At 43.7% G+C, this 24,767-nt stretch overlaps 4 protein-coding genes across 4 annotated transcripts in view; 3 read left to right on the top strand and 1 right to left on the bottom strand.

Moving 5' to 3' along the window:
• The window catches only part of LOC127209174 (histone H2A type 1-B), a 190,752-nt gene that overhangs the window by 123,729 nt on the left and 42,256 nt on the right, over positions 1–24,767 (top strand). The window lies entirely within an intron of this gene.
• LOC127209277 (histone H2B type 1-F/J/L) lies at positions 282–11,569 on the top strand. Its single transcript, XM_051168868.1, has 2 exons — positions 282–681; positions 11,461–11,569. The coding sequence occupies exon 1, from the start codon at positions 292–294 to the stop codon at positions 670–672; it is 381 nt and encodes a 126-aa protein (XP_051024825.1). The 5' UTR covers positions 282–291; the 3' UTR covers positions 673–681; positions 11,461–11,569.
• Positions 15,165–15,894, top strand: H1-6 (H1.6 linker histone, cluster member). Its single transcript, XM_051168652.1, has one exon. The coding sequence runs from the start codon at positions 15,231–15,233 to the stop codon at positions 15,855–15,857; it is 627 nt and encodes a 208-aa protein (XP_051024609.1). The 5' UTR covers positions 15,165–15,230; the 3' UTR covers positions 15,858–15,894.
• LOC127209475 (histone H4) lies at positions 17,820–18,150 on the bottom strand. The gene has a single exon (XM_051169129.1). It carries the CDS (start codon positions 18,136–18,138, stop codon positions 17,827–17,829), a length of 312 nt encoding a protein of 103 aa, XP_051025086.1. The 5' UTR covers positions 18,139–18,150; the 3' UTR covers positions 17,820–17,826.

Here is a 24,767-nt window from a genome sequence, read left to right on the forward strand (position 1 = left end):
AGAAACAAAACTGAGTACTAAGGTCGGCGGAACATGGCTGCTTTTATAGTAGGTACCCGGGTAGTAAACTCCACTATTTGATTGGTTACACAGGAGCTCATTGATATAGCCAATAGGAAATCTGTATCTGCAAACCTCATTTGCATAATTCCACCCTCTCCCAGGCCCCTGATTTTTCTTCTTCCAATTGGGTAAGACTCGTTCGAAACCCGTCATTAGCATAAACGCCCTATAAGTAGGAGAAGTCGGCTTCCAACCCACATTTAGCTTCCGGTTATTACAGATTTGAAGATGCCTGAACCCGCCAAGTCCGCTCCCGCCCCGAAGAAGGGCTCCAAGAAGGCCGTGACCAAGGCGCAGAAGAAGGACGGCAAGAAGCGCAAGCGCAGCCGCAAGGAGAGCTACTCCGTGTACGTGTACAAGGTGCTGAAGCAGGTGCACCCCGACACGGGCATCTCGTCCAAGGCCATGGGCATCATGAACTCGTTCGTCAACGACATCTTCGAGCGCATCGCCAGCGAGGCGTCGCGCCTGGCGCACTACAACAAGCGCTCGACCATCACGTCCCGGGAGATCCAGACGGCCGTGCGCCTGCTGCTGCCCGGGGAGCTGGCCAAGCACGCCGTGTCGGAGGGCACCAAGGCCGTCACCAAGTACACCAGCTCCAAGTAATCGTGCCAAGTAAGCCTATATTCCGTATTCCAAAGGCTCTTTTCAGAGCCACCCACCTTCTCAAAAAAAGAGCTGTGTCGAACACTGCAGTCAGCATAATTAAGATTTACCTAAAATGGAGGTGACGGGGTGTATCTATGTTTCAAACGGGTAAGGGAAAAGGAAACTAGGTTTTAAACTTAACTCGCCATCCTTAAGTTTTTCACTTTTTAGGAAAAGATGCTTTGTGGGGAAAACTTCCCTTTCAGGTCTTTGTAATTGTCACTTCCGGTGACCCCGAGTAAGCCCACCAGAACTAAAGATTGTAGGACAGGAGTGACGCTAGAAAAAATGAGAAGTAGACTCGGTAGTGCTCTAACCATTGGAGGTTTGTCTTTGTTCCAAATGATTTTGGGAAGAAATGTTTTCAAGTTTGCTTTCGTTTTGGAGGAGCCTGTCACAAAGGACATGTTTTTCATATTTAACAACATTTGACTACAATGTTACTTGGCCTCTGAGAGCTTAGATCCGGTTTTGGTACCTTAATAGAATATATTGAAATGTCAGACATTATGAAGGAGACCTCGGACACAGTCGCTGGCCTGAGGTTCTGGTGAGAAATGAAAACACTGAACTGTTTTAAGTGCAGATGTAGCAATTTGTCACGTCTGTCGCTAGAGTACTTTGTCCAAGGTATATTCATTTTCATAGTCCCAGTGACACGAAAGCTTAGAGAGGAGTGAAGGGAAGAGCGCCGTGGTGAAAGGGTAAACTGGAAGGAAGCATATGACTTACGTAAGAAATTCCGAAATCAGCGTCATTGCCGTTGACTTAACAATTCAAAAAGAAAAAGAATTTCAGAGTCCTTAGCGGAATTTTCTAGTCCTCTGCTTGTCCGGATGAAGTACTAATAGAATTTCCGTTCGCCCTAACTGCCCACTGATGAATTTTGGCCACAAATTCTGCCTGTACTCAGGCTCAGTGTACTTCCGCCGGACCCATTTCCTTTATAAACCATGCCTTGTCTGTTAAAGCAAACAGCACAGTAGCTCGCTCTCCCTCTGATAGAAGTCAACGCCAGGCTAATCACTTCCTGCATCATCTCTCTCTAGAAGCTGTACTGTGTAGATCTACATTATAAGCTAGCAGTGTGGGGAGCCTTTCAGCCTTCTGGTGCCTTCTGTCTCCCCGCTTCGTGCTGCAGCTTCCTCCTCGCACAACTCTCCTGCTTTGTTGTTGTTGTTGTTGCTGTTCTCATTTGGTGCCAGAGGGACCACAAATCGGGCTCAAAAGTGTACAAAGGGTTCCCAGGTCTCTGCATTTGACAACAGGTCAGAGTCGGTGGTTTTCCTTCTTTTCCTTGGCGAGATTCATGCTATTTCTTTGTGTTCCTTGCCCTTTTTATCTCCTTCCAAAACCCTTTGTGTGCATACATGTGACGCATGGAGTTTATGTGAGTTCAGATGGGTATGAGAGAGAATGTAGACATAAAATAGCTGCCTCCAGTAACTTGATTTTAACGAAGCATAGACCCAAACAAGACAGTTCCAGACAAGAAGAAATCAGAGAAACAGTATTTGGTAATTCCATGCCTGATTGCCACATGCAGGCAGGATTCTTGGCTGTGATCTTTTTATTGCTAGGTTCCAGAGGGCAGTGAGAAACTGCACACACTTGCCTGCTGAGACACGCTGCTTCTGCTATGTATAAAACAGTCTGACTTAAACTGTAATGAGTTTATTATAAGGGGCGTGGCAAAACAGTAGAATGGTACCGAATTTGAAAGAGGACCTGAAGATCCCTCCTGTTCTGAACAATGCTCCCTACAGGACCTCTGGCTTAAAACCAATCAATGCCTTTGTCCCTTTAATCGGAATACTTCAATAGACACCTATATCCGTGTTCTTTGATCTCCGGCCTCTTCTGTTGTTCCAGTTAACTCCTCTAATTTACACAACTGCTATGAATATTTGCTATTTTATGATTAGAAGTAACTTTAAGCACATTGTCTATCTCAGCAGGAAATGGAATTATGTGATTGAAGTATAAATTGTTTTTTATTCAGGGTTTAAAAAATATATCAACTTTAATTAATTAAAAACAATTGTAAACTACTCCACATTTTCAGGTCTTAAATTAAGGTGTGCCCTCTTAAAGTTTGGACTCAAACTATTCATAATTGCATTTTTGGCTTAATTGTGTTAAGATGGATCTTTTATTATAATGTAAAAGTGTTAGCAAAACAATATAGTTTACAGAAATCTAGGGCTTATTGTATAAGAAAAAAAAAGACAACCTTAATTTTACCAACTTTTCCCACTAGATTTATTTAGTTGAATAAAATCACTTTTTAATATAAATATTTAAACATATGATTGAACTAAATAAAATCATGCAGTAATTTAAAAAATAGAATAACATTTTAAACAACAAGTGATAAGGAGTTAATATGTCAGCTTAAAAGCTGAATTCACTTTACTTTAAGAATTTAGATGAAGCCGGGTATGGTGGCGCATGCCTTTAATCCCAGCACTTGGGAGGCAGAGACAGGTGGATAGCTGTGAGTTCTCGAGGCCACCCTGGTGTACAAAGTGAGTCTAGGACAGCCAAGGCTACACAGAGAGACCCTGTCTGGGAAAAAAAAAAAAAAGAACTTAGATGAGTATTAAATGGAATGAATTAATGCTTCATCTTTGGATATTATTTAGTATATAATTTAGAGGCTGCAAAATATAAGAAATTGAAATGTTTGCTCTGTGGAAGTCCCCTGTTGTTACAGAGGTTATAGTGAGGTAACAAATTAGAAAACACTGTTCTTTCAATTTAGGATGGCACCAGCTGTCTTTGCTTTAGCTACTTTAGATTTGTAGGACTGAAAGATAATGGAGGTTACACCATGGGCCTAGAGAGCCAGGCAGGTTTGAGATTGGGGCTTGTTAGTGTCTCTAGAGGGAAACATAATTGCTTGCTTTGTTTAAAGGCTGTCTTTAATTGCTACCAAGTTTCCTAGCTACAGAGGAAAACAAATGAGCGTACAATGTAACAATTAGGTTTACTCTGTTTGAAGAAGTTGGCACTGTCAAGTAACACAGTAATTCAGTTCAGTACATACTATTCTACAGCGAGACTGTCCCTGTTTTATTTTTATGTAGTTGGGATTTATCCTCATATCTTAATGCAATGATCAGTTCTTTACTAATCTGAAATTCAAGGTCGAAGTTCATAATAGTACAGGAAGAGTTCTATAGCAGCAGCAAGAAAAGTTTTGTGCCATTCCCATTTGTCTTGGTAACAAGCATTTTCCTTCACACTGCAAAGAAAGATTAGGAAGCTAAACATTTAGTTGCATTTGCGTTCCCAGGGACTGTCTACTTGTGTCTTTACAAATTGTTTTGAGAAGAGTACCAAGGAAATAATTCAGTACTTGCTGAGCTGTGTGAAGAGCAAAGTTTAATTTTCAGGCCTCTTGTTAAAAAGAAAAACAAACAAACAAAACAACAACAACAACAACAACAACAACAACAACAACAAAACCTGGAGGAATACCAGGTGGTGGTGCAGTGCTGACAATTAACTGACTGTCCTTGAGGTATTGACAAATGCCACCTAACTGGCCTTGCAGGATACAATAGTTACCCACTGGAAAGGCAGGGTGAGGAGTGAAAGAAACGTGAAGTGAAAAACACTGAGCTGAAAGCTGGTTCATGCCAGTAAAATCACTGCAATGCGTTGTTATGTGTTGAAAAAGTAAAGCCTCTGAGGTTGAACTTCAACCCGCTGCAGGCGGCTCATCATGTGTGCTCACAGGGACCAGGCAAATCACTTACAGTTTCTGACTCAGTAGTGTCACCTGCGCTTTGAGAATAATGGGTCTAGCACCCACCTTCTAGAAGTAAATGCAGCTAATTAGTGTAACATTGCAAAGCATCTTCTGGGTGTGGGGAACATTGTCACTAAGTGGCAATGGAGAAAGGTTTTTGTTTTTTGTTTTTTCCCAATGTAGAAAGCATCTTGCCAGTTCTAATATCATGAACTCAGAACTTCAATTTAGGATAGGTTAAAAAAAAAAAAAAAGAAAGAAAGAAAAGAAAGAAAGTTATCCAGAGACAGTTATACCAGAGAAAGGTAAAAAACATGGTTTTCCCTTTAAAAATCACATTTTATCTATTTTGTGTGCTTCTGGTGGGTTGAGAGAGTTCACTTTCTCTGCCAACTTGGTGTTCCCAGGCATCAAACTCAGATCTTTGGGCTTGGTAGCAACACCTTTACTCTCTGAGCCATCTTGCCGGGTCAAGGCTAAAGATCTTGAATCTATGCACATGCTATCTGCTATGGTCTGACAACGTTTTTACATTTTTCATCTTTTTTTTTTTTTTAATTGGCTTTTTGAGACAGGGTTTCTCTGTGTCTTGGCTGTCCTGGACTTACTTTGTAGACCAAGCTATCCTCGAACTCACAGTGATCTGCCTGCCTCTGCCTCCAGAGTGCTGGGATTGTAGGCGTGTGCCACTGCGCCCAGCTTTCGTCTGGCTTTGTTTGTTTGTTTTTGTTTCACTCTTATTATTAAAAGGACTTAACAGCGTAATATCAAAATCTTGGGAATAGTCCATCTATCAGAATGAGAGATGGAATTTTACAAATTGCAATAGAGTTTAGATAAAAATATCAGGTTGAGAAAAATGTATTTTTTATCTTCCACACATAATCTCTTTAGGAACATTCTTACTACAAAGATTAAAAATAATTATCCCCAAGGTGTTTAGATTTAGCACTTTTTTTAGACACTCCCAGTAATGTCAAATTCAGGGCATTAGAAATTCCTTTAACTGAGCTGTGCACCCTGGGTGGCTGAGAGAAGCCCACAGCTGCCTCCCACCTGCTCTACAAGGCTGGATAAACTCACTGAGGTACATAGATTCTAAACATCCTCTTGCTGAGCCTTTCCATCTGTGGTCAAGTATAAACAAGGAAAAGGGAAGTCTTAAAACTCCTTAGTTCTGAGTGGAAAAAAGGAGTGGAGGAACTGAGAGCTCGCTCAATGGTCAATTGCCTGCTCTTCTAGAGGACCTGTGTTCAGATTCCAGCACCCAAATGTGTGGTGCCAATTCCAGAGGGTTCGACGCCTCTTCTAGTCTCCATTGGCACCAGACATGTGAGTGATATGCACCCAAACTCTCAAAAAATAAAAATAAAAATAAAAATAAAAATAAAAAAGTGGGGGTGTTGGCTCTCCTAGTGGATTGTGTAGCCCTAGATCCCAATACGCAGTTTGTAGAGCATGTTGTCTGTGCTCCAGGGCTGCATCTCCCCCCAGCAGTAAAATAAATGGATCCAAGGACAAAAATAAAATAAAATAAAATAAAATAGAACGTTTGTGATGCTTAACCATGATTAACAATTTGGCGGACTTTAGAATCACCATGGAAACCCAACAGTGCATGTGTCTGTGATGCCGTGTCTACACTGCATGTGTCTGTGAGGCCATGTCTAGGAAGACTTAACCCTGGGTGGAGGTAGTGCCATTACATGAGCTGAGGTTACAGACAGAATAAAAAGGAGAAAGTGATCTCTGCTTCCAGACAGTGGATGCACTGTGACCAGATGCCACCCACTCCTGCCATCTTGCCTTGCCTGGCATGATGGACTGTACTGTGAGTTACAATAAGCATTCCTTTCTTCAGGTGCTTTGTCAGCCATTTTGTCACAGGAACAAGAAAGTAACAAATAGTCCTTTATTGTTATTTTTCTTTTTCTCCTCTCTATTTTCTTGTGTATATTTTCCTCACATTTTCTTCACTATTTCAGGCCAAACATTTTAATTTTAATTTCCTTTTTTCTTTTCTTCCTCCTCCGCCTCCTCTTTTTTTTCTTTTTCTTTCTTTCTTTTTTTTTTTTTTTTTTTTCTGAGACAGGGTTTCTCTGTGTAGCCTTGGCTCTCCTGGACTCACTTTGTAGACCAGGCGGCCTCAAACTCAGAAAGATCCACCTGCCCCAACCTCCTTGAGTGTTGGTATTAAAGGCGTGCACCATCACGCCCGGCTTCATTTTAATTTTTAACACATGTCCAATTCTACTGTTATACCCTCTTAAACAATTGAGATTATGGATATTGGGCTCTACATTTTACACATCCTTTTGAACTTTAATACACTGAGCTGAATATAAAATTATAAACATATGAGATATAAATTATAAAAGTGCTTAGGAAGTCTACATAGATGATTCAGGTTAAAAAAGAAACATTAGAAACAACAAATAAAACACTGCCAGTTTCAGTGTGGAACAGAAATGCACTTCTTAGAGGTTTTAAAGATAAGTGTTGGTGATTCTAGAGGCTGGTCTTTTGGCCCAGTCAATTCTAAACATAAAGAGGAATGTTAATCAGCTGGGTGTTAAGTGAATAGGTAATAGCCTCCTTCACACTGACATCTGAGCTGACTTGGTGAGTGTTTCTGGAGTGGGCTGGAAGAGCTTTTCCTTTAGGATCCTCTACACACACCTGGGCCACACGTGTCTGGAAAGGCTGGTTCTGTAGGGCCCCTTGCTCCTCCCTGCCATGTTGCCTATTACAGGCACAGGCCCATCCTTGCCTGTTCCTTGTTTTCCTCAACTGCTGGATTTCTTGATGGGCCCCCCCTCCACCATCCTTTTTTTTCCCCGTATGTCGAGCTCCCCCCCCCCCCCCCCCAATTGCAGGCATCTGCATGGGCACTTCCTTCCTTGGAGACACCTAAACAACACTTTCTCACCTGCTCTGTAAAACAACACTGTGCAATTTGGACTTGTCATTAGCTGTCTGTAACCTCAGTGGACTCTGTCCTCTGGTTTAGTTACCACAGCATTCCTAAGGTAACTAGCTCAGCCTGCTACACAGTAGGTGTGCGTGCGTGTGTGTGTGTGTGTGTGTGTGTGTGTGTGTGTGTGTGTGCGTGTGTGTGTGCGTGTGTGTGCGTGTGTGTGTGTGTGTGTGTGTGTGCGCGCACACACACACACACACACACACACACACACCACAACTGAATAGATTCAGTTTTTAAAATAAGTTAAAAAAATGCATTCTACACTTCAAATGCTGCTTTACATGTGTGCAGATTAAGTGACAAAATCAGTAACTTCCCTCCTTAGGGAGCTGGACTCTGTGTAGAGTCAGGCAGGGAACACAGGGATGAAAAAGAGCCAGGCTGAGGGAGCCTGAGCGCCCTGGAGAACCAAACAGTGGCAGGCTGGGAAATAAGGCATATAGGCAGAGGGGAGCATCAGCCAATGGAGAGTGCAGAGTGTGAGGTCCTGCTCTCTAGGACCCTTCAGGAAGCCAGCTAGGTCCCAAAGCCTCACCTTTGTTGTCTTCTTTCTTTCTTTCTTTCTTTCTTTCTTTCTTTCTTTCTTTCTTTCTTTCTTTCTTCCTGTAGCCTTGGCAGTTCTGGAATCACTCTGTAGACCAGGCTGGCCTCGAACTCACAGATCCACCTGTCTTTGCTCCCGATTGTGGCTAGTGAAGGCCACCACGCCCACCTGAGGATGGGGTGTGCAATCGCTGAGTAGAACAGGGCGGCATTAAGTTCTAGCCATGATGGAATAATGGAGACTCTGTGTGGCTTTGGATAAAAGTGTTGAATCTGTTTTCACAGATAAAGATCAGATCAAACCAAGGTAAACGGTGCTTGCCGCCACATCTGCTGGCCCCCGAAGCTCAGTGGGGAGCACCAAACACTTATTACTCCACTGGAAGATGTCTCATCTTAAGGAAGGGATGAGTTTCTAACACAGACTTTCAAGAAGAAAGTCTTTTTCCGCCTGGTACCTTGGATGTCCCTGGGTCCCAGACAACACAGGCTAGCAGACACGTGCTTTGAAAGAGAACCAGGCATGGGAGTGACATTCTACCCACCATTGGCTGGCCTTCAGTTAGCCCCAGCTCCTGCCAGGGGAAACAAAGAAATGCAGACTGGTCACCACCCATGTGGGGAATAAACGAGGCTCCAACATAGGAACCTTCCTCTTTCTGTCCTCGTTACTTGCTGAGGAGGGGGGACCCTACAAGCATCATGGCCAGTGGGAAACAATCCTGTGAAATGAAGAATGAAACTAGAGTCAGAACCACCTTAGCAGGTGCTGGATCAAGAACTCCCAGGGTCTGACCTCAGGGCTTATTGTCTTTCACATTCAAACACAGTAGAACTAAGGGGAAAGGTTTTCCTGTGGCACTGATTACAGTGAAGCTTTAGGCATAGCTACAAAGAAACTCCCTAGCAAAGTAGCAACACTTCTGCAACCTCTACCATAAAACCGGCCTCTGTTGACTTGGGGCAAGGGCCTAAGGAGGCTTTGTAATAAGCACAAGGGTGGATTCTGTTGATGGAGAAGGACACGGAACCTCTTTTTTTTTTTTTTTTTTTAAACAAGCATGGGTTTTATTTACTGAGAGACAAGGCTCAGGATTAGGGCCTAAACAATGCTCAGGATATTGGAGGATTTGAGGAGGCTGGATCCACAGAATAGCAAAAAGATCACAAGGTTATCAGACAATATCCACTCCAGCATTTTTCTTCGAAGAAAACAGGCTTGTGTGTTTAACAAGTCTGGTTCCTCCGATACTTTCTTTAAGATATGCTGCCTTCATTTCCCTGTCCGTTCTTATTAAAGAGAACACAATGGTTCTTAGTAAGTGCATCTAGGGTGGGTTAGGTGTAGGCAGAATCTTCGCAGTGATTTAAGGGGAATTCTTTCCTTTTCCCCTGCCCGGTTGGATCACTGCTAAGGAGCCCTCACCAGAGACTTGTCTTGTTGGTGGAGGACAAAAGTGCCCACCCCTATGACCTTCTACCTCAGCTGGGAAGACCAACTGCAAACTACGGTTAATCTAATTCTATTTGCATAGCATGTGAGGATTATGCATGGCCACAAATATAAAACCTCAAACACTGATGCACATGTTCGCTGTACTTAGTAGTTAAACATAACACAGTGCTTCCTATGTTCCCGGCACTGTTGGGAGTGTTTCACTTGCTTAATCCTCAGAGAACACAATGTTAACTGGAGGAATGCTTGAGGGATTAAAGCAAAGACAAGTATAGACTGATTAATTCTATTTTTGGTCTAGCCCCAGTGCAGGTCTTTACTTCCCTGCCATTGTTTGGACTGACTCTATTGTTGGCATTTAAAGAAGTAGGTATGAAATGTGTGTGTGTGAACACTTGAAGGAGAGCTGTGGTTCTTTCCAGCACAGTCCTTAAGTTTGTTACCTTTAAAAAAATCTCCGTCTCTCTCTGTCTCTCTCTGTCTCTGTCTCTCTGTCTGTCTGTCTGTCTCTCTCCATCTCTATCTCTGTCTCTGTCTCTCTCTCTCTCATGCGTGTATGGACATGTGAGTGCACAGATATGCATGCCTGTGCTTGCGTGCTGAGAGAAGGATCGAGTAGACTCTCCTGCTAGCACTCTGCTTGTTCCCTTGAAGCAGGGTCTCTCCCTGCCGAGCCTGGGTCATGGGTCTTTTTGGCCAGGCTGGAAGCCAGCAAATCCTACCATGCCTCTCTGCCCCTACTTAGAGCTGGGGTCAGAGGCATTTGTGGAGATGCCTGGCTTGTTATTAGGTGCTGGGAATTCATGTCCTCCTGTTGGCACTCCCAATCACTGAGCCGGTCCTCCAGCTCCTAAGTTTAATGTCCTTCCAAATGTGCTTACAAAAGATTTTGTACACTTGGATTTGTTAAAACTAATATGCGGGAGGAAGTGCAGTGAGCTCCTGGGCCTTCACAGTTATACCCTGAGGTAGGAGGGAGGGTGGAGGAAGGGAGAGAGGATCTCCTTGCCTCCATTCCCCTCTGCTGTCACCAGCCTCCTCCTGACAGTGCCTGTCAGAAACCACCAAAGGCCAGCTTTTTGTAAGTGCACAGAACATATCATGAAAGGAAATCTTTCTTAAAAAAGTGGCAGCTTGGGTGTTATATGGGCCAAGTGAGAGTCACAGTTACAAGTCATTTGATGAGCTTAACTTCAGCACACTCCCTGCCAGACTAACATGTCAGCTCACAGCTATTAGAGAAAGTTGTCTGTTGTGTAGACCCTGTATACGTTCCCTGTATACATGGACTTGAACATGTAAAAAGCATAATTTAAGATACATTGTTGTTTACTTGTCAAGAGGAAGAGGAAAATACATTTTTGACACCCCTCAAATAGACTAAGAATGGAGGGGGCTGGCACTTTCCCCTTAGACAGTTTCATTTATTGTAAAGGAAGATAAAAGTGACCTCTCCAACAGCTGCCTGAAGGGATGAACATTTGAGAGATGGAGGTTTCTGGAAACTCAATGCCTGCTTCATGTGGGGTTAACAAACAATACTTTTTCAAACTGTCCTCATGCGGTCCTGCACAGGCAGCTTCACGGAGCTCCTGGTCAAGCAGTGCTCACACCTTGCACCTTACATGCACCTGGGCAGTGCAATGCTGCCCTTTGGGACAACCCCCACTCTCATTTTTCACCTGATAGCTTCCTAATCCTTTAAGGCATCCATCAAATGGAACTCCAGGAACACTAATTAGACAGATCCCATTAATCCTTGACTACACCAGGCTCAAGGAATACAGGGGTAAGTTTACTGCACAGGCCCAGCATCCAACAGCACCTGGGGAAACCAATCTCTTTGTTGCTAAACGTCATCTTCTGTCACCAGGAGGGGAGCAGCAGTAGTTATGTCACAATGTGGTTGTGATCACTAAACCATTGAATGGTATTTGTAGGCTTCTCAGCACACTGCCTGTCTCTAAAAAAAAACTAATATATGCTAATTGCCATTGTGTCTCCCTTCAGGCAGAGCAGCTCCAGTGAGGCAGCCTTCTCTCTCTGTCTACAGGAGGAGGAGACCTGACATCTTCCCTACCGCTCATCAGCCCTGGATATTGTCGCCTCTGACTAATGAGATGTGGAAACGGGTGATACTCGCAGATTAACGGACATGTTTTCAAAACTCGAGGAACAGCTGACAAGCATCTGGCTAAAATTTCTACTGAAAGAATGTTCACTGTAGAAATTTGTGATAAGACACACAGAAGTAGAAAATTAAAATACTCCTAGCAAAAGAAAGCCTTTAAGTGTTTGTGATGTGTGAATGCATGATGTACATACTAAATATGCCACGTAAGTAACTAAATACGGTTAGAAGTCACGATTTCTGGAGAAGTAACATTTTATTTATGAATGCAATAACACCTATGTAAATAGCGTTGCGTTTTTAGTGACTTTGAGTCCCTGTTCTTGTGGAATGCAGAGCATGCAAGTCACAAATCTTCATTTATAAATCTTTCCCTTCTTTTCTTCGCGAGAGGAAAAACTTAAATCAACCAACTGAAATGGATAGGCTAAGGATGTAGCTACAGTGTGTGTGTGTGTGTGTCGTGCGTGTGTCATGTGCATGGCACTGTGCTCAACCCCTACAAGTGCTGTTCAAAAAGAAAAGAAGAGAAAAAGAAAAAAAAGAAAAAGAAAAAAAAAAAAAGAAAAAAAGAAAAGAAAAATGGAGGCAGGTGTGGGGTAGTGGCCAGTAACCCCATTGCTAACTGAAGATGCTGAGGCAGAAAGATTGGGTGTTGAAGGACAGCCTGGGCTACATAGTAATACACTGTGAAACAAAAACCAAACCTGGACAGATGTGTGTGTGTGTGTGTGTGTGTGTGTGTGTGTGTGTGTGTGTGTGTGTGTGTGTGATATTTAGTTTTTAAATGGTAATTTTCAGCTGGCTGGAGCAAAAATATGAATCCAAGTTCTTTTTCTGGATTTTAAAGTATAGAACCTAAGAGTTCACTAAACTCACCTGTTCCATGTTCTGTCAATCTGCAAAGGTCTACTTGACGCCTGTATTCCCAGAAGGTCTGAGATCAAGGGTCAGAGAAACCAAGTGCGTGTCAAATACATCGAGTGCTCAGAGAGACACCCTGCTTTCCTAGTGGAAGATCAGATTGTACTGACAAGATGGAACTCAGTCTCATTACTCTAACTGGGTGTTTTGTTTTTTGAATGAAACACATTAGAATAAAATATATGAATTCAGGTACTTTATTAAGATGTTCTTGTTTTCTGGAGGGGGGGAGGGAGGGAGGGAAAGAGTGACAGACAGAGGGAGAATAAAACTTTTTGTCATCTTGCTACGAGAAATTTGATGTCTCCTTCAGTTTTTGCTTCGGAAACATTTCAAATGTTGACTTTCCCCCATACTGTCCACTTAGACACTGCCTTTGACATTCTGAGGTTTCTGCAAGAGAGTCCCAACATTATGTACCCAGTCCTTATCAGAAATGGTGTTGATTATGCAAAACACATAAAGTCTAGATAAATATTACAATAACATAATAGTTAATTTTCTTGAACTTTCAATGGCTCTTGGGCCAGAAAAAAAAATCAACACTTTTTGTTGTTGTTGTTTTGTTTGGTTTTGCTTTTCCTCCTCACACAAGCATTTAGGGTCCTTCACAAAATAGACCCTGGGCTGAGAACCTAATCTCTGGTGACAAAGGACAGAGAGAGAGGCCCCTCAGAAGACACGGTAGGGAACCTTCACCTCAGCCTCCACTCCAAGGTCTAGTTTATGTTATAAACATCTCAAACAAGAGCAACATGACAACGTGCAAACTGTGCTTAAGGACAAAGTGTGACCTTTGAGCACATCAGCCAGCGCTCCCCTCTCACCCCTAACCCTGAGCAGTGCATCTCACCCACAATCCTGCTAGTTCATGAACCAAAGGAAATTCTTGCAAAGAGACAAGTAATACCTCATAAAATTTTAATTTTTGAACTGCTTTATTAAACTTTGAAATATTAGTTGAGTAATGTCCAAAACTCACAAAACACATGCAAATATGCAGGAACCTATGCTTGTTCACACACACATGCATGTAGTGGTAGACTGTGATCGTAGGCTCTATCATATGCTAGCAATTTTTATTACTGAGATTCTTCGCCATTGCTTTATGTGTGCTTTTTATTATTTTATTTTAACTTATTATTATTATTATTATTATTATTATTATTATTATTATTATTATTGAGATAGGGTCTTATAAAATTTACCAGGCTGTCTGTGAAATTACAGTACAGACTTGCTTTAACCTTGGCTCCTTTCTCAAGTATCTGGGCTTACAGTTCTGCACACCAGGCCTAGCCACATAGGCGTTTAAGACACAGGCAAAACCTTTTCCCTGAGAACAGGCACTTAGCCACCTTCATTTTTTTTTTTTTTTCCCTTAATAAACCCCAACTTTTTCTCATACTGATTTGTTCTGAAATTCTTTTCTGTAGCATAAGTTAAGATCCCTGCTTCATAAGGGTTAAATATCTTCAGAGAGGACTCAGGGCTGTATGGCTGGCCACACTGGGCCACATGCTCTGTTTCAGTTAACACAGTTATAGGACACCTTTGTCTCAGCTTTCTCCCTAACAGACTGAGTTTTGTGCCTACCTCCTACTTGAGTATCATGTTCCCTGCTCTTTCTCCTCTTCTTTTGAAAGGTTTTCATTTTCTAGCCTACTGTGCTTTCAAACTCCACGCCATTCCTCCCTCCCCAGCACTGGAACTAGAAGCTAGTTTCCACCACGCCCAGCCACGAGCACTCACTCTTCCTGCCATATGTGTCCCATGGGTAAGCTCTGGGACGAACGTTTCTCTAATAGATCTGCAGCCACACCTACCAGCCCAGGCACGTGAAGAGATTGTAAACTGATTCCAGCTTTAAAATTTTATAATTAAGGGGCAGAGGCTGTGTCTGTTCATCTAGGGGTAGATAAGACAGAGGGAGTGGTCAAGAGTTCAGTTGGAGGAAGGAGAGGCGAACCCCGTTGTTAACAGCCTTGAAGTTGGCTGGCTTAGCTACACAGGTGGCATCGATGAGATGCTATTAACCGCATCCTGAGCAGCTTCTCTTAAGATTCATGGGAGGACCATGTTTCTCACAGGCTTTGTGGATTGTTTATTAGGCCGTGCTCCCTTTGAGAAGGCCTCATCCTGGAGTTCTGAGATAATTCTAGGAACACCGTCTAATTCCACGGTGAGACATCTGTGTTACTTCTGTCACACATATAAATAATTTCAATAAGAATAAGGGCCTGCATAACTAACTGTCTTCATCAGTTTGAAGCCAAATAGGTAGGAGACCCCTTCCGAAGACATTGGATACTTTTTCTACCAAAAGTTACTTTTGAACTTGCAAGAAAAAGACAAAATTTTCTTCTTTTTCTTGAAATCGACTGAAACTCAGGGGCTTTTCTCGCTAGTTCTGGCATGCGGGAACATATGTCGACAAAAGGTAAAAAGCCGGGTGCAATCCGAGTCGCCGTGGGTCACCTGGCGTCTCGATCTGAGCAATCCTGCAGTGAGCACACATGTGAGAGTCTACTTTTGGGGGGAAAAGAAACACAAATGCCCCTACTCCAGGGGCGGGGGAGGCTCCTGGGGATGCACCAATCACAGAGCGCCCTGCTCTATATAAGGCCCCCCCCCCGAGACCCCCACCCACCCACCCCCACCGCGTTGTTGGCACTCTTTTACACTTTTGCTCACGGGGTGTGTAGTTCTAGACCAATTCTTGACGATGTCAGAAATGGCTCCCGCGGCCTCCAGATGCCTGGCCACCTCCTCAGTGGAGAAACCTCCATCCAAGAGGCGGGGGAAGAAGCCTGGCCTGGCGGCCGCTCGCAAACCTCGTACTTTCTCGGTTACCAGGTTGATTCCCGAGGCTCTTTCGACGTCCCAGGAGAGGGCTGGCATGTCCTTCGCCGCCCTGAAGAAGGCGCTGGCGGCCACCGGCTACGACGTGGAGAAGAACAACAGCCGCATCAAGCTGGCGCTCAAGAGGCTGGTGAACAGCGGGGTCCTGGTGCAGACCAAGGGCACCGGCGCCTCCGGCTCCTTCCGGCTCAGCAGGAAGGCGGCGCCCGAGAAGGGCAAGGGCAGGAAACCGGCCTCCGCTAAGGCCAAGAAGCTGGGCTTGCCCAGGTCCTCGAGGTCGCCCAAGAGCAGTAAGACCAAGGTTGTCAAGAAGCCAAAGGCCACGCCCACAAAGGCACCAGGCGGCAGGCGGCAAGCCAAAGGGGCCAAGGGCGTGCAGCCGCGGAACAGCCCCGGCGGCCAGGCGAGGGCAGCCAACCCCAGCGCGGCTGGGAAGGCCAAGATGACGTTGCAGAAGGCCGACCTGAGGAAGGCCTCAGCGAGGAAGTGAGCTTCAAAGCCAGTTTTTCAAAAACAAAAACAAAAACCCCAAAGGCTCTTTTAAGAGCCACTTACATGGTTTTTTTAAATGGCAAAACACTTGGAAGTTTTAAGAGGCGGGACGTCACTTCAGGGCGACCTGTCTTCAAAACCCTACAGTAAAAACATGTGGAGGTCCCTTAGGTGTAGCCTATCTCCAGGCTGTGCGTTAGTGATTTTACACTAGAATAAAGGTCACCGTTGAAATACACAATGGATGAATTTTGTTCTAGAAACGCCACCACGTCAAGGAAGAAGGTAGAGATGAGTAGTAGCTGCTACTTCTGACCAAATACTGTACTTAAGTTTACCCTTTAAGACACCATTCTTGAGTTGAATTTTTAGGATTTCCTGAGTGGTGGATTAAAAAAGCGATTAAAAAAAAAAACTTGGATATTTTTTGTAGTTGTGCGGTATGTCAGCAAAGCTCCATTTCCCCCACTTTAGAAAGTTTAATACCATTGATATAAGTTATAGTTGAAATGTCTTGTATATTTTACAAAAATAACATGCAGCCTTCATGAAACGGACAAGAGAAGTATTAATACTTAAGAGCTCTGCTTGGTGCGGTGGCGCACACCTGATCCCAGCACTCTGGGAGGCAGAGGCAGGCAGATCTTTGTGAGTTCGAGGCCAGCCTGGTCTACAAAGTCAAGGCTACACAGAAAAACAAAACACAAACCAATGTTCCCCTCCTCCAAAGAAAAACACAAAAACCCTAAGAATCTCATGAAATGTTAGGGCTTGAATTGAAAGGCCCAACATAACAAAAACAGTACAGGGTTAGTTTGGGCAGAAGAACGTAAAAAACAACCTTTTCTCTTAAAACACGAAAAACTCCTGATTTAGCAGTTTTATGCATTAAGGAAAACCACATATATTAAATTCACATTCATCTATTCTAGGCCTTGGTTGAGGGTGGCATGAGAGATTTTTCAATCAAGAACACTTGGTGTTCTTGAGGACCAGAGTTTGGATATCAGAACACAACTAATGGCTCACAGCTGCCCATAACTCCAGCTTCCTGAAAATACGACGCCCTCTTCCGGCATCTGCGCAAACATGGCGCGCGTGTCCATAAAGCCATTGCAGAGCTATGCAGGTTCATGTATAAACAAGCTATCAACAGATTGCCTCCAACATAGAATCTTTGTGTATGTAGGCCTAATGGTGTACAACGAGTTAACAGCTAAACATGTTTTCAATATGTGTAGAGCGAGCTCTTGCCTCGCTTATACACGATGGCCCTTGTCCTCCTCCTCTGCTTGACATTTTGACGATATGCGTCATTTACCAGGCAAGGTAACGAGCTCTTAAATGACCAGTACCTTGAAGTAGACTGCTTTAACGTCATCACACGACGACAGTAGAAAACTGGCCTCACGCGATAGACGGCAGGCTTTCAAAGAACAGATTCTAAGGCAGTGCGTCCAGCATTCTACGATTTCACACGAAAATTTAAGACAATTCAGGATATGAAGGTGTCAGCATACAGGCCGTGCCACCAAGCCTGCCTTTCAGGGCCCTAGCAACCTCTGACGTTATCACTTACCGCCAGGCCTGATAAATGTACCACGCCAGCCTCCCCGTTTCTCTTTGCTGTTCATCTCTCCCTCCCCAGTAAGTCTTTTAAACCTAATGTTACGTAACATTATTAGTATATTAAATGGACTTGTAGTCTTAGCAACTGCCAAATTCTAGTACCTAGCTCAAGTCTACAGGACCTGACAAAGCTGCTGACACCGACTTCCCAGCTGTTATGTAAACCCGAACACGTGACGTACACCTCACAAACGTAGGGCGGAATAATGACCTGTCTCGCACTGCTTCAGGCTAACAACCGACTCAGCCGAAGGAAGCTGTGGACAACTCTTCTCATGCGTAAGTGGGTGGCCCTGAAAAGGGCCTTTTGCGACACTGAAGCGAAGAACCGCCGTGGCTCAGCCGCCGAAGCCGTAGAGCGTGCGCCCCTGGCGCTTGAGCGCGTAGACCACGTCCATGGCGGTGACGGTCTTGCGCTTGGCGTGCTCCGTGTAGGTGACGGCGTCGCGGATCACGTTCTCCAGGAAGACCTTGAGCACCCCGCGGGTCTCCTCGTAGATGAGGCCGGAGATGCGCTTGACTCCCCCGCGCCGGGCCAGGCGGCGGATGGCGGGCTTGGTGATACCCTGGATGTTGTCGCGCAGGACCTTGCGGTGCCGCTTGGCGCCTCCCTTGCCCAGACCTTTTCCTCCCTTACCTCGACCAGACATGGTGATGATAAAAGACAAAGGACCCCCAGCTTCCCTTTAAATAGACGTGTGTCGGACCTGATAGAAAACCACAGGCGTTAGGCGGGGTTTTTGAATCAGTTCCTTGAGAGTGGGTGGAGCAAACAGGATGAGTCATTACAATCTAAAGGTTTTCATTGGCTAGCAAACGAGCTGTCTCATGAAGTTCATATAGATTTCAATACCGCGGGAAAACTTCATGTTTTGTCTTCCTTCCTTCCTTCCTTCCTTCCTTCCTTCCTTCCTTTCTTTCTTTCTTTCACGAAAGAAACGCTTGTTGGGGGTCATTACGCAAAGCAGATATCACCCATTTTACGTCTTGTTTTTATTTCCGTTTTGTTATCAAATTAGTTGTTAATTACCTTGTGAAGACCAAGTAAGAGTTAAACAAAACAGGATGAGTTAACTACGCCGAGGATGTCCCTGAGTAGTAAAGTTTAAGCCTGTCTCTGGCAGCTTCCTTTGGGATGACAAAAACATTGAAAAAGCATCTCTAATTGAGCCCCCGGACACAAACTTCATATTCTGTATCTCTAGTTAGACACCCAGGGACTCCACTCCGCCCCCCCCCCCTTTTTTTTATAAAGACTGTGAGAGTCTGTACAACCTGCTGTATTCCGAGCTGCCTTTGGCTTCACGTGTGCGTCTCTTCCTGCCTTTATTAATCACAGCATGGCCTGCTCAGCCTTTGAAGACATATTTTGTAGAGCCGGGAATTACAATGCCGGGCTAATACTTGATTAAGGTCATAGCAAAGCCTACAAGGTCCTGGTGAGGCCTGTGATGAGATTAGTGATGTCAAAACAAGGCTAATCCATTTTTTACAAAAAAAGGAGAAAAAAAAAGCAAGAGCACAAGCAGCATTAAGTCTCAATGTGGGTTTATTGTTGGTTTTAGGCTTTCACATTTTATTTTTAATTTAACAGTGAGGTAGGAGAGATGGCTCAGCAGTTAAGAGCATTTGCTGCTTTCCCGGAGGTCCCAGGTTCAGTTCCCAGCATTCACAAAGGTAGCTCACCACCACCCTAGCTCCAGGAATCTGACACTCTTCCCTGATTTCCGTGGGTGCTGTAAGTGCCAGTAAAACACACAGAAAATAAAACAAAATGTAAAATTCAGTTCAGTATTATGGTTAGTACCACTTTAAAAATAAATAAGGCCTTGTGGCCAAATCAAAGACTTTTAATTTCTGTCTTGTTACCTACTCTTGCCAAAAAAAAAAAAAAAAAAAAAAAAAAAAAAAAAAAAAAAAAGCACTGCACCGTATACCAGGAGCTCAGCTAAGTATTAATTAAAAAGAACACATCTGAAAAACAAAAGTTTCTAAATATTTCTGATAAGTTTCTGGGGCTGTGGTTAATTGAGAAATGTTAAGCACATTTACTCCTTACTGAAGAAGACATCAGCAGTGGCAATTTCTTTTGTAGTTGGACAAGAAGTGGCAAGAGGATTTCTCCATAGGCTTTTTTTTTGCTCAGAGTTAAGTACTGTAATATTTATCAACTGAATTAAAGTTACAGCATATTTTAGCTGTAATTGTTCTAGCCATTTTCTATTAACTAGTAACTAGCAATTTCAAAGAGTAAGTTGACTAAGCTCACTGATTTTTATAACTGAAATAAAAGCTAATGGTGACGAAAATGTATTCCTCACAGAACTCTTTGGAGGAATTAATCTTGACAAAAGTCTTGCATCTAGTAAGTATTTAAGTAAAATGACGTAAAAAAGTTTTACAAAGACTTGGAGGTGTTGTAGATTAGTTACCTGGGATGCGTGAAGCTTTGGGTTTGATTGTCAGTGCAGAAAACGAATTGGTTTTAGAAAATGTTCATTCCACAAAAGATGTCACCTTGGACTGCAAATACTTACATAGGCAAATGAGGAGGGGAGCACAGGAGCTTTCTCTCAAAACACCCTTCTTTTTCTTCTTCCACCTTGGACAGTTAATAAGGAACAGCATGCCAGAGCCTTCAGAATGTACACCCGGCAGAGCACCCTCAGGCGACGTCCAGTGATATTTAAATTAATGCATAAATCAAAGCACCCTGGCTTCCTAAAAAGTGACACCCCAAGTAATGAAACACTGCGTTAGGGCACTGTATGTGACTGAGCAGAGCTTGGTCACCAACACACAAACAAGTTATACTTCAAAGTGTTCAGGAAGGCTTGAGATTTCAGGTGTCCATCAGCTCACACACCTTTCATGCTTAAAGCTGTTCAGATGGGCTTGATAGTGATTAGTAAACCAAAATACTTAAAAAAAAAAAAAAAAAAGATACTGGTTTAAAAGTAACATTATGAGAACATTTGGCACTGCTCATACAACATTCTGCTTGGAGCTGTGTCCAGGGAACACTGCATGAGCAGCGCCCAGGGACAGGAAAGAGCGCCCTCTCTTTTCTCAGGGCGCCCCTTCAGAGGACAGGCTGCCAGCGTGGACCCCCAGCAGGCAGGCGTCCTTGTTGAGGAGCCGCAGGGATCGCTGAAGGGTTGCTTGTTTGTCCCCTCTTCTGCTGGCCTCGAACACCTGCCTTTCCAGTATCCAGCATAGAATTCTGCTTTCTATAATTTTCATGCACTTTCTCCTTAAAAATATATTCTACACACACACACACACACACACACACACACACACACACACACACACACACACACACACACGCCCCTTGTTATTTGTTCTTGCAAGAAACTTTCCTGTAGCCTAGGCTGGCCTTCAACTCACTACGTAGCTGAGAATGAGTTGAGCCTCATCCTGTTGCGTCTCCTCCCACGTGCTGGCACTGCAGGTGTGCCTAACACATCAGGTGCTTTCTGGACAAAAATTGCCAGCTCCTATTTAACACTTAACCTTTTTGCAGCCAAATGTGATATACGTATTGAAGTGAGCCACCAGGTGTCACTCTTCTACCTACCTACCATATTATGTTTCCATTTAATCAGATGTGAGGTTTGAAATAGAAGTCCTAATTTTTCTTTTTCTCTTCTTTTCTTAAAAAAAGATTTATTTATTATGTATACAGTATATATCATATCACATGATAGATGGTTGTGAGCCACCATGTGGTTTCTGGGAATTGAACTCAGGGCCTCTGGAGGAGCAGTCAGTGCTCCTAACCACTGTGCCATCTCTCCAGCCCCCAGAAGTCTTAATTTTTCAAATGTAGCCTTTAAATTTTTATGGGAAAGGCAGAAATGATACTAAGAAACACACAAAAAAGCAAATGTATCATTTTGAGGTATAATTATTATACTGTTATTTAGTTAACTGTCACATTTCCCAAGGTGGCGGAGGCAACCCTGTGGTATTCTGTACAGGGTGATGTTTAGGAAGACTAAACCACCGCATACTTTCAGCTTGGCTTGTAGGCAAACACTTGCTTACAACTCAGACGATGATGTCCTTGCAGCAGAAGAAAACTGTCAATCTAGCTGTCACAGTGTGGTGAAACTATTTTATAAGACACAAAGAATAAAGTACAAATCTGCAATCCTAAACTCGGGAGGTGTGGTGTAAGGCAAGCTTGCACTCCGTAGTGAGTCTGATGCTTTCCTGGACTATGTGATGTCAAACTTAAAATGAAACAAAAGAAAAGAGACAAAGTTGGAAGTGATATAAATGTCGGTAAAACGATGATGGGCAAGTGTGGGGGATGGTCATTCTAAGACGCCCCCCTCCCAAGCTCATAGTAAAAGCTACTCCATTCCAGCTACCTTTTCCAGTTAGACTACTGGTAAGATCAGATAAAGGCCAGCTGCTGGTGAGGCCGCCCTGTTCCAGGAACAGCAGTCCTGGGAGCGGTTTGCTTGGCTAACCAGACACTTTACAACTTCGCTCTTTCTGGAACTTATCCCCTTTCTGTGGTTAGGGCAGCTGTAAAAGTAGATAACTGCTGGAGCATTTTACAGTTGGGTATCCATAGCAACCTCGCTTACGCAAATACCCCTGCTCCAGTGACCCCATAAAAGCTCTGTGAGGATTTTTAATAAAAGAGGCTTGATCAGAAACTTGTCTCGCCTCCGTTTCTCATGCCCCTCCTTGGCCCCCATCCCCTCCGTTTCCAGGGTCACCCATTGACTGTCCCATGGGTCGGGACAGGCAAAAATATCAATAAAGCAATGTAGTATACAATACAGTGGCACATTTACTAAATCATGTCTTTATTATTTTCACAAATTTCAATGGGTGTGATACCGAGGTAATATATAAGCTGCTAGTGGAGTTTGTTACTCATTGGGGAAATGATAGCTCTAAGTTGATCTACTTTCTTTATTATTATTATTATTATTATTATTGTTGTTGTTGTTTGTTTGTTTCTGAGACACAGCTTCTCTGTGTCACCCTGGCTGTCCTGGTCTCCCTTTGTAGACCAGGCTTGAACACACAAGAGATATGCCTGTCTCTACCTCCTGAGTGCTAGGATTAAAGGCATGTGCCACCACACCCAGCCAAGTGAATTCAAATTTTGCTTCCTTTTTAATTTTTTTTCCTAACTTTCACAAACAGAAAATAAGACAAAGGTTTAAAAAAAGAAGAAAATTGAGGTCTCAGCTCAAATCCAGTGCTCATTAAAGAAACTGGAGTCATTGGTCTGAGGCACTTGGTTTTCAAGTTGCAGTTTCTACCACAGTCATGCAGGCAAATGCATGCATTGGGAGTAGCGAACACATATCATCTGGATGGAGACATGTGCCCACACACAGGTATACATATATGAACACACATACACATGCAGAGATGTGCATATCTACACAAACATGATACAAACACAGGCTTGGCTTTTTAACATCAAATAAACCTTTTCTTCTGGAATCTAGTAATTTCTAGGCTGTATACTCAGATTGCTTTTGTTTTATTTTTTGTTTTGTTTTTTCCTGTAATGTGTACAACTGGGAGTGAGTGGCAGGACCCCGGCCACACTGGGCATTTCTCTAAGCCACTTGCCAGAATCCATTTTACTTCTGTAAGAAGAGACAGATTGATAGATTATTGGCTGGCAGGGCAGTCACTTTAAGGTTCTGACTCAGAGGCATCAGCTTCAAGGACACCAGACAGATCAGCTAAGCTTTTTAACCGAACTAAAAAGACTAGACACCAAAGGAAACAGGAGACTTAGGGGAGAAAAGAGTCACTTCTAGTCCCTGCCCCCTCCCTCTAACTTTGAAAGGAAGCATGGTAGCTGAGGGTTGGAGAGTGTTGGCAGCTATTTCCTGTCATATAGGTCAAACTCACGGAGAAGAAGAAATCCAGAGAGTCAAGAAAAGATCCATCTTCTCCTTTTCCCACTCACTTCATGCAGCTAATCCAGTCAGGAGGTACATAGCGTGCATTGAGGAGCCAGAATGACATTTTTACAGTGCTCTCTCCATATGTCTGGTGTGCTGTGAGATATGCACCATTTTTTTGAAATTAAAAAAAAAAAAGAGAGATGTTGGTGCAGATAACAATCTCCACTTCATAGACTTCCATGCATGGTTTGTGTTTCGCAGGTGGTCAGAGCTGAGTGCAACACTGAGCACTTCTTCAGAGCACATGCAACCCACACTTTATTATTATAATCATTTCTACTATCAGGGCAAGGAGAGGGTAATTCACAGGCATCATGTCACAAATGCATATGATACTAATCTTTGGAAACCTCACAACGTGTAAATATGAACACATAGCCATCATTATGTCCACAGAAACCGACATTTTCTCAGAGGGTGCCTCCTCAGGTTGTACAGCATGCAGCCCTTACAGCTGTATTGATGGCCCATAGAACACTCCAATGGCGGAGAAGTCAGGGCTTGGTGGTAGAGAAGTCATTAGATAACCGACGGAGAGTCTGAAAGGACAGTCAAATGGGTCCTGGATTCTAGGATAGGTATGCACAAATTCTGGCACAAGAATGTGTGTATATCTCATGGTGATGGGTCATAGCTTTCCAGGTGTGAAAATGAATCATATCCCCCAAATTTAGAGAGGCTTTTGAAGAAGTAGACATACAGAGTCTAGATGGATGGAGGAAATGAAGAAAGGCAGAAGAAAGGAAGGATGGAGGAAATGAAGGGTGGAGGAAATGGAGGATGGAGGAAAGGAAAGACGCAGGAAATGGAGGATGGAGGAAATGGAGGACGGCTCCAAGAAGCAGCTTGAGATTCATTAGACCAGTTCTGGAAGGAGAGCTTTGCAACTCAGGGAGCCACCATCATTCAGGAACCCAAAGACGTAACTGAGGGGACAGCTTAAGAAAGTGAGCAGGGAGAGCTAAGAGCAGAGTTGCTCAGGCAGCTTCTGTGCATTAGATCCAACTCTGCCCTAGACTGGAGCAAGCTTGCCCAATCCAAATCTTTGGCTGCATCTCCTCTGTTCATGGGTCTGTAGGCTGCAGGTCACTCACACTCCGCTAAGGTATAGTCACCCATAGTTTCTCCTGGGAAGACAAGAGAGGGAGGGAGAGGCATCACTGGCTAGGCTGTCCCTTCTCACATCCTCCGTCCTTGACCATGCTTGTTCAGGCACTCCACTGGATTTCAGAAGAGGTTACTGTTTATATGGAATTGTTGAGCAGCTGTGGAAACTGGCTTCCTTGTCACCCAACTTACTTCCTCACAACCCATTCAACAAACAC

The sequence above is a fragment of the Acomys russatus genome, chromosome 3, assembly GCF_903995435.1.
Source record: "Acomys russatus chromosome 3, mAcoRus1.1, whole genome shotgun sequence".
In the NCBI taxonomy this organism is placed as follows: Eukaryota; Metazoa; Chordata; class Mammalia; order Rodentia; family Muridae; genus Acomys; species Acomys russatus.